Genomic DNA, 13,202 nt, shown 5'->3' on the forward strand with positions numbered 1-13,202 from the left:
TCTTTTCAAAAAAAAAAAATCCCAAACCGCTATATAATGTAGTAGATTGGGAATTTTTTTTTTGAACTAATTAGAATAATTGAAATGTTTTAGATATGTATTATTTTATTTTATAGTTAGTTTTCACCGATGACCCTGAAAGTTTAATCACCGATATCCATAAATTAATTTTTATTACAAAGAAGTCCAATTACATATATTTTATTTTATTTTGTGCTTATTTTTCACCGAATACCCTGGAAATTTAATCGCCAATAGCACAAACCGCTATATAATGTAGCAGATCGGGAATTTTTTTTTTTAACCAATTAAAATAATTGAAATGTTTTAGATATATATTATTTTATTTTGTGTTTATTTTTCACTGAAGACCCTGGCAATTTATTTTGTGACGTTGCCACGAATTTTACGGTACCAGCGGTACCTCTTGGTTGACCCTTGCCAGGTTGGTGCTTGTTGTGTGTGTTTTTGCCTTGTTCCCTTTTTCTTCCTGTCTCTGGTTTGGCTTCTGCCGCCTGATTCTGTTTCTTGTTTTTTAATATTTTATATAGACAAAAATATCTTCTAATTTTAAGCATGCTAACAACTCTGTTTCACTTATCCGAACAGAGGTACTTTCACCCTTCCAAACAAGTGGCATATCAGAATGTCGTTTCTTTACTGATTCTCTCCGGTTGTGTAATCTTCTAAATGGGAAAACAGCTTTAATATTAGCGTGAAATGGCAATCCAACTATGAGACGTCGCAGGAATGACACTTGACTAACATCAAATAAAAAACAAATTAAGATGCAATTATGAAAAAAATGTTTTATCTTCTCGAATAATTTTTTTTTTGTTAAATTAATCATTTTAGCCTGTGAAAAACAGTCTACACGTTTAATCCAAATATTTTTTTTTTGAAATAAACATTCTAATAAAAAGAAATTTGGGTACATCAGAGCACTGTGGTTTACTTTTTTAGGAGAAGGTTTTACACAAATGCCGTGCGTGCTCTGGTGAGACTAGATTAAGTCGTTACATTTTTTGGGCAAGTGCTCCTGTGCCAAAACACTTTCTGGTCCATGTGACTATTATATCTATGCCTCATGTAATCAAGAACATGTAGCTTTCATTTGTAGTTGTCATCAGTCAATTCATTACTTAAATAAATAAATTATGAGGCTGTCCAATAATTAACAGTTGGTTTCACTGTGTAAAATTCAGCAATTCAAGTCTTTGGCTAAAATGACAGTCGTCTCTTATCAACAACATTATTACAAATTTGTGGAAGAAATTTGATTTGCCAAATTCAATAAATTGCCGTGGGAGTTACGGATTTTCTAATTAGATTCTACATGGAATTGAGAAATTTGAGTACAATTTATTTGTATGTATAGCTGAATTTATTAAATTATCGTGAAAACACTGCTTTCTTATTTGATTCATTAATGTAAGGCATAATCAACACATCAAAACTATAAAGTTGCAAATTATTTATGCCCGTATATCATTTGAAATACAAGTACAATTTCTCATGAAGTAACATAGACATGTTTAGTACCGTTGGTTTTTTATTTTATTTTATTTTATTTTTTGAGTAAAAGACTAGTACCATAGAATTGAAGGACCATAGAAGTCTTCTTACTATTTGTATGGTCGAAATAAATCCTGTGGAAAATTGCACTAGATATTTTGTAAGTAGAAGGTTCACGTCTAGTCTACTTGTATAAGTCTTCATGTGATGTGCAACTACTTTAATGAGCTGACGTACCATACAAGACTTCATGTATGAGTTGACGTATCACATCAACAATATCTACTTGTATAAGTAGTTGCAACTAGAATATTTTGGTGAACCGTTGAGACACTAGTACAAAAAACTCTTTCACTGACCCTCGATCAATTACCGAAGGGTTTCACGTTTAACAGTAAGTATAGAGACTGTGTGGCAAAATTGTAAATAAGAATAAATGAAATGTTTTATATATATATATATATATATATATATATATATAATTTTATTTTATGATTATTTTTCACCGAATACCCTGAAAGTTTAAACACCGATATCCCTAAATTAATATTTATTAAAAAGAAGATCAATTACATATATTTTATTTTATTTTGTGTTTATTTTTCACCGAAGACCCTGGAAATTTGATTGTCAACCAAACCGCTATATAATGTGGCGGATTGGGAATTTGTTTTTTTTTTAACCAATTAGAATAATTGAAATATTTTAGATATATATTATTCTATTTTGTGGTTTTTTTTTCACCGAAGACCCTAGAAACTTATTTTGTGATGTTGCCACCAATTTTACGGTACCAGCGGTAGCCGGGTTGGTGCTTGTTGTGTGTGTTTTTGCCTTGTTCCCTTTTTCTTCATGTGTTTGGTTTGGCTTGTGCCGCCTGGTTCTTTTGTGCTTGCTCTGGTTCTGTTTCTTGTTTTTTAATATTTTATATAGACAAAAAAATCTTCTAATTTTAAGCATGCTAACAACTCTGTTTCACTTATCCGAACAGAGGTACTTTCACCCTTCCAAACAAGTGGCATATCAGAATGTCGTTTCTTTACTGATTCTCTCCAGTTGTATAATCTTCTAAATGGGAAAACAGCTTCAATTAGTGTGGAATGGCAATCCAACTATGAGGGGTCGCAGGAATGACACTTGACTAACATCAAATAAAAAACAAAGATGCAATTATGAAAAAAAATGTTTTATCTTCTTGGATAAATTTTTTTTTGTTAAATTAATCATTTTAGGCTGTAAAAAGGAGTCTACACATTTAGTCCAATTTTTTTTTTTGAAATAAACATTCTAATAAAAACAAATTTGGGTACACCAGAGCACTGTGGTTTGTTCTTTTAGGAGAAGGTTTTAAACAAATGCCGTGCTTGCTCTGCTGAGACAAGATTCAGTCGTTACATTTTCTAGTCAAGTGCTCCTGTGCCAGAATACTTTCTGGTTCATGTGACTATTATATCTATGCCTCATGTAATCAAGAACATGTAGCTTTCATCTGTAGTTGTCATCAGTCAATTCATTACTTAAATAAATAAATTATGAGGCTGTCCAATAATAACAGTTGGTTTCATTGTGTAAAATTCAGCAATTCAAGTCTTTGGTTAAAATGACAGTCGTCTCTTATCAACAACATTATTATAAATTTGGTCTGCCAAATTCAATAAATTGCCGTGGGAGTTACGGCTTTTCTAATTAGATTCTACATGGAATTGAGAAATTTGAGTACAATTAATTTATATGTATATAGCTATATTTATTAAATTATCGTGAAAACACTGCTTTCTTATTTGATTCATTAATGTAAGGCATAATCAACACATCAAAACTATAAAGTTGCAAATTAATTATGCCCGTATATCATTTGAAATACAAGTACAATTTCTCATGAAGTAACATAGACATGTTTAGTACCGTAGGTTTTTTATTTTATTTTATTTTATTTTTTGAGTAAATGACTAGTACCATAGAATTGAAGTACCATACAAGCCTTCTTACTATTTGTATGGTCGAAATAAATCTTGTAGAAAATTGCACTAGATTTGTAAGTAGAAGGTTCATGTGTCCAGTCAAAGTTGGATGACTATCTTCATGAGCTGACGTATCACACCAACAATATCTACTTGTATAAATAGTTGCAACTGGAATGTTTTGGTGAACCATTGAGAGCTTCTCACATTAATTCAAGATGTGTTATTTCTCACCCAATTTCATCCTCCTCCTCTTACTCATTCAAGCCTTCTTGGCAAATTGCTGTATTGAGCATGAGAGAGGTGCCCTGCTTGAATTCAAAGCTGGTGTCAATGATAAGAGTAGTCATCTGGCTTCATGGAGAGGTGAAAAATGTTGCAACTGGGCAGGGATTCGATGCAACAATCGAACAAGTCGTGTTGTCAAGCTTAGCCTTCGAAATACCAAAGTTGAACCGATCTATTACGAAGGTACCTTCGATTATTGGTATTACCACCCTGGCTTGACCGGGAAGATCAGCCCATCTTTGTTATTTCTTAGTGATCTGAAGCACTTAGATCTCAGTTTCAATAATTTTAGTGGGAATAAATTTCCAGAATTTATTAGCGCATTTAGAAACTTAAAGTATCTAAATTTGTCTAACACGGGTTTGTCAGGAATGATACATCCTCACCTTGGGAACCTTTCTAAGTTGCTGTACTTTGATCTTAGGCAAGTCGACTATTATTTTTCTGATTTTATATTGAGTGCCGATACATGGTGGTTGTCTAATATGAGGTCTCTAAAGTATATAGACATGTCGGGAGTTGATTTCAAAGATTCAAATAACTGGGTGCAAAGTTTGAACAAACTATCATCACTTGAAGTGTTAGTTTTGTCCGATAACAATCTAACCCAAATTCCCAATACACTCACTTTAGTGAACTTCACCTCTCTCAGAGTGCTTCATCTTTCTTATCAAAACTTCAATACCAGTACCATACCCAATTGGATGGGCAGTTTACGTAGTTTAAATGTTCTAATTCTCCGAAGTTGTAACCTAGTGGGGCCATATCCCGCTACACTGGGAAATCTGACAAATCTTGTTCAGCTTGATCTTAGCGGTAATTATAACCTAAATGGTACAATACCAGCTAATATTGGAAATTTAACAAATCTTGTTCAGCTTCATCTTAGCTTTAATAACCTAAATGGAACAATACCAACTGATATTGGAAATTTAACAAATCTTGTTCAGCTTGATCTTAGCGATAATAACCTAAATGGAACAATACCAACTAATATTGGACATTTAACAAATCTTGTTCAGCTTGATCTTAGTGGTAATAACCTAAATGGAACAATACCAACTGATATTGGAAATTTAACAAATGTTGTTGAGCTTGATCTTCGCTATAATAACCTAAATGGAACAATACCAACTGATATTGGAAATTTAATAAATCTTGTTCAGCTTGATCTTAGCTATAATAACCTAAATGGAAAAATACCAACTGATATTGGAAATTTAATAAATCTTGTTCAGCTTGATCTTAGCTATAATAACCTAAATGGAAAAATACCAACTGATATTGGAAATTTAATAAATCTTGTTCACCTTGATCTTAGCTATAATAACCTAAATGGAAAAATACCAACTGATATTGGAAATTTAACAAATCTTGTTCAGCTTGATCTTAGCAGTAATAACCTAAATGGAACAATACCAACTGATATTGGAAATTTAACAAATCTTGTTACACTTAATCTTACCTCTAATAACCTAAATGGAAAAATACCAACTGATATTGGAAATTTAACAAATCTTGTTACGCTTGATCTTAGTTATAACTCCCTCACAGGATTACTATCAGAAACTCACCTAACTGGTTTGTCAAAACTCAAGTATTTAGGCCTCGCACATACCAACATAACTATTTCGTTTGGTAGTGAATGGACCCCCTCTTTTCAATTGAATACAATATGGTTGTGGTCAAATAAATTAGGGCCAAAATTTCCCTCTTGGATCCGGAGACAAGTACAAATTGAGAATCTAGATCTGTCAGACACTGGAATTGATGACTGTATACCCGATTGGGTTTGGAGCTTATCTTTACTTAGATACCTGTGGTTGTCTACTAACATACTTAAAGGAAAGTTACCAGCCAGCTTGGTGCACATGACCAATCTAGAGTATATGGATTTGAGTAATAATCGACTTGTGGGTAAAATACCATTTCTTCCTACAAGTTTGTCGTCTCTGGATCTTTCAAATAACTCCTTGTCAGGACAATTGCGTAAACACTTTAAGTCACCATATAAAAATAAATTGATTGTTTCGAACAATCACACTGCTGAAATTGTAGAATTGTTTCCTTGTGGATTAACTAGTTTGGGTATTCTTGATCTTTCGAGTAATAGTTTATCGGGGCATCTTCCTCCTTGCTGGTCAAACATCCGTGGAGTAGTAAATCTTGCTAATAATAGGCTCTCTGGAGTTGTGCCTAGATCTTTGAGTTGTTCAGACAAACTACAAGTGGTTTCTCTTGAAAACAACAATCTAACTGGAGAGTTTCCATTTGATTTGCAATTTTGCAAAGGATTAGAAATGCTTGATCTTGGAGAAAATAATTTTCATGGGATAATACCTGATTGGGTAGGAGAAAGCTTTCAATGGTTGCATTTCCTAAGGTTGCACTCCAATTTATTTTATGGTAATATCCCATCCAAGTTGACACAACTCAATAATCTACTAGTCTTAGATCTTTCAAATAACAACCTTTCTGGACCGTTGCCAAGAGGTTTGGATAATTTTACTTTGATGAGTCAGTTATTGTATGAAGGTGATAATGGTACTGTGAAATTAAATGCAATCATGAAAGGGTTGATTCTTGAGTATAGTCCTGCAGATCTTTTCTATTTGAGAAGTATGGATTTTTCAAACAATAATATAACGGGCGAGATACCTCAAGAGATGGTTTTTCTTATGGCTTTAGTGAATCTAAACTTGTCCCACAATCATTTGACCGGAAACATTCCGCTTAAAATTGGAAACATGACATCTCTAGAGTCCCTTGACTTTCACATGAATAACCTATCAGGGACTATCCCACAAAGCATGTCGGCCTTATACTCTTTGGAAGTGCTCAATTTTTCTTACAATAATCTATCTGGGAGCATTCCAACTGGGCATCAGTTGCAAGCACTTGATGACCCATCAATCTACAGTGGTAATCCATACCTATGTGGACCCCCACTAAAGACGAGTTGTGGTAGTAGTGGGACACTTCCACAGAGCGATGGTCACAATGATTCCAATTCAAAAAATACTGGTGATAGGGATAAGTGGTTGTATTTGTTCATCGAGTTTGGATTTGTGGCAGGATTTTTGGTGGTGTTTTTCATTCTACTATTCAAAGTAAAGTGGAGGTATACTTATTTTCAAATGGTTGATACTGTGTTTGACAGGTTGTATGTGTTGATGTTGAAGCCAAAACTCAAATGGGCATCAGCCCATTAAGCCATTAAGTCATTTTGTTAGAGAGTGTTAGAGTGAGTGTTAATGGCTTATCTCCTTGTATTTGTAAACACTCCATTGATCTAGTTAATTTGTGCCGTGTGCTCCCGTGGTTTTTTCCCGAATGGGTTTCCACGTAAAATTTTGTGTCTCTCTTTTATTTTCTTGTACTTGATTGTTTGTTTGTGTTGGCTTCTTGTTTGATTTCCATATTTTTTCATTTGATCGGGTATTGATGTATGCGTGCAAGGTGCTTGATAAAAAAGTTATAAAAATGGCATTATAAAAAAAAATGAATTACGGATCTCGAGGAGTAATAAAATATCAATAGTCCGCATTATAAAAAAAAGTTAGAAAAATGAATTCATAGTACGGATAGTACTGTAGCGTCGGGCACATGCAGTGGTATATCTCCTTGTATTTGAAAAATAAATAAATATGATTTTGATTATGAAAAATTTGTTTGGTTTGAGTCTAAATTATGTAAGTCGCTGGTTTGGATTCCGGGTAGACACATGCAGTGGTATATCGTGTATGGTTTATATTCTGTATTGTCAAAAAGTAGCTGGTTATTTGCGTGTATGGCTTTTGGGACAAATGACAGCCGACATTCACCTGACCGCGCTCAATGTAAAAACTATTTTATATATGAAATGGGCTCATGGGCCTTATAAATCGAAAGGGCCTTATGTAGTACGCAAACAATCAGAGAATACAAGACATTATTAAAGCAGTAGAAAAAAGAATACAAATTTGGAAAGAAGAAGCAATTAATAATACCCAGTCTGATAATCAACTGACATCCCAGCCCATAAATAATATAAATAATGTTAATATAAAAAATGAAGAACTAATAAATGAAAAGAAATTAGTTTAATGTAAGATTCTTTGGGTTCCATGAATGAGTTGTGCTCAGTAAATGCCATAAATTACAACATTCCTAATTTAACTAACTTGAGATGATTTATCACTTTCCAAGGGGAGAGGGGGGTGTCCGATGGGCATCGGACACAAATAGGGTTCGATGAGGGGTTTAAACCGTCGGATCTGCTTTAGGATTCGTGTGTACGGATTTTAAAGCAGACGCGAAATTGCGAGTGCGAATCTTAAAGCAGATCCGACGGTTTAAACCCCTCATCGAACCCTATTTGGTCCGATGCCCATCGGACACCCCCCTCACTCCTTTCCAAGATATGACCATGCCTCAGCCAGAGCAACATCTAATTGCATTGCTCCAATGATAGAATGTTGTTTACAGGTCAGAACCGAAAAAAACCGGATTTTGACACAAATCATTTTACTTGGGCCAGATCATGTCACAATCCAAGAATCCAAGAATTTAACAATTGAACACTTACTCCAGCTTCGGCATCATCAGGATTGAGTGTAACAGCTCTCTGATAACAATTTGTGGTCCTCTGTCTGTCACTTGCCAGCTGTTCGTAAAAATGCCCCAGAGAACGAAATGCCAAGAAGCTCTCAGCTGCTTTTTCCTTAAGTGACTCCTCTCCCCTCTTCCATAGAAACAGACCCTGGTAGAGATGAGAGGACTTAGTGACTGGAAGGGTTGGTTGGATAGGCGTCTATGGGTTTTCTGTAGCTCTCCATGACAATTTGATTTTTTTTTTTTTTTTTTTTTTTTATCTTGCATAATTTTAATTTAGACTCAAGTCAAATATTTTTTTCATAATCAAAATCATATTTTTAAACTGATTTTTTTTTTATCTATATCTCTGAAAATAATTAAAGTTATGTATTTTCTTAATATCATATTTACCATTCTAAATGTCAAAAACTCACAAATTTAATTAACTTTTTGTCTTTTCTATTAAAGATCATTATAAAAAAAAAAAAAATTACATGTGCTATGCATGCAAAAAATCTGTTCCAAACCACACTTATTAAGTTGAAATGGGGGAGGGGGAGTCCGATGAGTTTGATCCATATCAAGATTCACACAGATAGCTTTAAACTTCGTGTAGATCAAGTAGACACGGATATTGATGAAGATTAAACGGCTCGATCCAACCGGACAATTAATGAACCAAATTAAAAGAAGGAAAGCGAAAACACCGAGGCACCTCCATTAATTAATGCTGATTATATGAATGCATGAGTTTGCCGATTTTTTTATTTATATCCAAAAATTAAATCAAATTACAAAAACTAACCGAAGTATCGTTGAATTTCGATTTCTACCCAATCCGGTTATCCAATAACCGGATTTGGGATAAATGTCCGGTTATCCAACAACCGAACTCAAGAAATATAACCGGTTATTGGATAACCGGAAAGTTATGTTTTTTTTTTTTTTATTTTTTTTTTTAAAGAAAACCCGGTTAATCACTAACCGGAAAGTAAGTTTTTTTTTTTTTTTTTTTTTTTTTTTTTTTTTTTTTTTTAAAACCAGAAATTTCGAATTTTTTTTATTTTTTATATTAAAATATTAGAAATGTTGATTATATTTCTTTAAAAATAGATGAAATACAATATAATTTGATTTATTAGAAAGACTGCAACAAATAACCCGGATTAATATTTTTCAGGCTGGATTTTTCGCGGCTGTAAGAAAAATTAATATATTTCTTTATGTGCTATTGGAAAAAAATAAAAATGCTTAGATTCTGAGTTATTGATTCCGGTTCAAAAGTCACTTCTAGGTAATCTAGAAAATATTGTGATCCATCTAGTAAATTTAATTAATAAAAAGTTGTTTCTATTTTTGAAAAAAATAAAAACTTTAATTTATTTAATAATTGTTTTTCAAGAAGAATTATCAAAATAGAAACAACTTTTTATTAATTAAATTTATTAGATGGATCACAATATTTTCTAGATTACCTAGAAGTGACTTTTGAACCGGAATCAATAACTCAGAATCTAAGCATTTTTATTTTTTTCCAATAGCACATAAAGAAATATATTAATTTTTCTTACAGCCGCGAAAAATCCGGCCTGAAAAATATTAATCCGGGTTATTTGTTGCAGTCTTTCTAATAAATCAAATTATATTGTATTTCATCTATTTTTAAAGAAATATAATCAACATTTCTAATATTTTAATATAAAAAATAAAAAAAATTCGAAATTTCTGGTTTTCAAAAAAAAAAAAAAAAAAAAAAAAAAACTTACTTTCCGGTTAGTGATTAACCGGGTTTTCTTTAAAAAAAAAAAAAAAAAAAAAAAAAAACTTTCCGGTTATCCAATAACCGGTTATATTTCTTGAATTCGGTTGTTGGATAACCGGACATTTATCCCAAATCCGGTTATTGGATAACCGGATTGGGTAGAAATCGAAATTCAACGATACTTCGGTTATTTTTTATAATTTGATTTAATTTTTGGATATAAATAAAAAAATCGGTGAGTTTGTACATTCTTGACAACAATTAATACATTTGTTATTTTAAGCAACATATATAATATTCTTCGTTGAATTTTTCTATTGTCTTAATTCCGTTTCGTTTTGTTTTTCTTTACACAATTCCTACGGGCAATGAATGTAATTATAATTAGAACAAAATCTTATTAAACTTTTTTCTAAAGTTAAATCGGTTTCATATTTAGTAAAAATATTTTGTTTCCTTTCATATGACAACTTCACATTAGGGCTAATAATTTATCCTTAATAAATGGAACTGCCACATTATTTCGTGTAGATAAAAATGAGCATGTAGGGTTGATTATTAAGTTACATCGATCCTTAAAACTATATTAAAGAACTTGCATTAATAAGTTAGCAAATTCTATCATGTTGGCTAACTGATATTAGTCATGATCAGTGCAAATCAAATTAATTAGTTCAAAGAGGAGGGTTAAAATGCATCCTCTCTTTTGTGTTTCTAACGTGCATCATTTTCTCATATCTTCATTTTCAAAGTTCAAAAAGTAAATTTGAACCTTCCAATGTGTTCTTCATATTAAAATGTGCTTGGAGACCAAAATTTAAATTTTTTTGAAATTTTTTTACTATTTTTTCAGAATTTTGAAAATCATCACTTTGCTGAATTTTTTATTATTGTTTAGTTTAATCAAAAATTCAGAAAAAATAGTAAAAGATTTTCAAAAAATGTAAAATTTGGTCTCCAAGCACATTTTAATATTTAGAAGTTAGAACACATTGGAAGGTTTGAATTGACTATTTGAACTTTAAAAATAAAAATATGAGGAGAGAGTGCACGTTAGAAGCACAAAAAAAAAGTGCATTTTAACCCTTCTCTAGTTGAAAATACACAAATACCTCGAGAAAAATATCCGATAGGTTTAACTATATTTTCAGCAGCTTGAACCACGTTTTCATATATGAAATCGGCCCATGGGCCTTCTCTGTCCAAAAAAAAATTTATGTAAGAACCAAAATGGTACGCATTACGCGTACTAACTTACCCCTCAACAATTATTATCATTTTTTTTTTTTTTTTTTTTGTAGGAGAAGAATTTGTGATTATTTGGGTAATTATTAACTAATAGGCATCCCTTAATTAGGGGCTGTTTGAAATGGTGGAAAATGAGGGAAGGAGTATTTTTGTTTTTTCGATTTTGGGTTGTTTGACATTCAATTTTTTCAAGATAAAATTATTGATTTTAAAAAACAGTTATATTGCAGAAATAATAATTGATAGAAAAATTATAAAATATATTTACGTTTGATTAAGAAACAAATTATAATCATGTGAAGACACATATCTAAATCCGAAGATCTATAAAGCTTATAATCTGGTCAAAGATAATTAAAAACAATTACAAAATAAGTACTCTTGAGAATTTTTTTTTTTATTGTGAAGCAATTACAATGTGCATAACTCAATCAAGTTAAAAAAATACTTCAAAATTTGAGACGCTGCATGCCTCTATCAAAAATAAGGAGACAAATTGATCTAGCTATAATTAGCATAGTATGCGATGCAATTAATAAGTTAATTTGAAACTCTTTAGAATCCAATACTACCTGCCTGATACTCCAGAATTAATGCCATAACACATTTCGTGTGACCAATTCATCACATTTATGTGACTGCTTGCTTAAATATATACTTATTATCATCTCTTAATTCTTCGATGAAAATATAATACGGTGTTCGGTTCATCATTACAAAAAAAAAAAAATTATTCAGATTTAATTCGCGATTCTTGTGACTATGGTGATAACTGTACCAGTTATCTATGTATTTCTTAGCTGCACTTTAAATATGTTTATATTTTTTTAATTATACTTATATTAATGATAAAATTGTGTATACCAATCACTAGTAATCAAAATTTTGTAAGTTTATAGTATGATTTATTTAATAAAGTCTTTTACTTAAATTTATTTATGATTATTCAGAAAAATTATATATATTTGTATATTAAAATAGACACTTACATATTCAGATTTATGCAACTTGTTTATTAAATATTTTGTTGCAACAAGGTTGCACAATAATTTCTGTCTTTATATTATCAAATAAAATATTTTGTTGACCGTTGACTCCCGGTCAGAATGTCGCTGTCGTGGAGCCCACCAGAGATAGACCATTAACTATTCAAAGATTTATTACATGATTATATTTTTTACCACTATAGACGACGCAATCAATAACAACCGCAAACAAATAGAAAAAGAAAATTAAAGGGGACGACTTGACCCAAAAAGAAAATTAAAGGAATTCCACAATATTTCCACAATTCAAAATTCTGTGTGAACCTTCTTGGCTGGAAAGTGACCCCAAATTTGCAATTGCACTTTTTACCAGAAAAGAGAATATTTGTTTGGCGTCAATTGATGTAGATTGATTAGGCTTTGGCAAAACAAAATTTGGTCTATCAATTCAAAGAAACACTCCAAATAGGTATGAGCTAACAGCAGATTCCATATTGAAGAAGTACCAACCAAAAAAATCATGTTCAATAGGCCAGAGAAACTTAAAAATTCACAGCACATAATTGTGCACCTTTTTTTTATTTTCAATATGCAAAATAGTAAAGAAAAGAAAAAAACAGGAAGCCTCAAACGAAATACATCCAGGTTATTCACACGGAAAATTTTAGTTTAAGGGAAATTGAGTTGAATGTGTATTTAGATCAATCCAATTTTGAGTTTTTTTTTTTTCACATTAGTATAAGGGCATTGTAACTCGTTAGAATGGAAAGTTGATTTTTATTAGACACAAATCAAGAAAGAGAATCAATAACAAATAGGATCTATAAAATAGCAATATGGTGTAAAATTGTAGTGTAACGCAGCAAG

General features: G+C 31.6%; 1 protein-coding gene across 1 annotated transcript; it reads left to right on the forward strand.

Annotated features, from left to right (window-relative positions):
- Positions 1-3,679: 3,679 nt before the first annotated feature.
- Positions 3,680-7,230, forward strand: LOC144547938 (uncharacterized). The gene has a single exon (XM_078296623.1). The coding sequence runs from the start codon at positions 3,695-3,697 to the stop codon at positions 6,974-6,976; it is 3,282 nt and encodes a 1,093-aa protein (XP_078152749.1). The 5' UTR covers positions 3,680-3,694; the 3' UTR covers positions 6,977-7,230.
- Positions 7,231-13,202: the final 5,972 nt, after the last annotated feature.

This window comes from Carex rostrata, chromosome 32 (genome assembly GCF_964058835.1).
Source record: "Carex rostrata chromosome 32, lpCarRost1.2, whole genome shotgun sequence".
NCBI classification, from domain to species: domain Eukaryota; kingdom Viridiplantae; phylum Streptophyta; class Magnoliopsida; order Poales; family Cyperaceae; genus Carex; species Carex rostrata.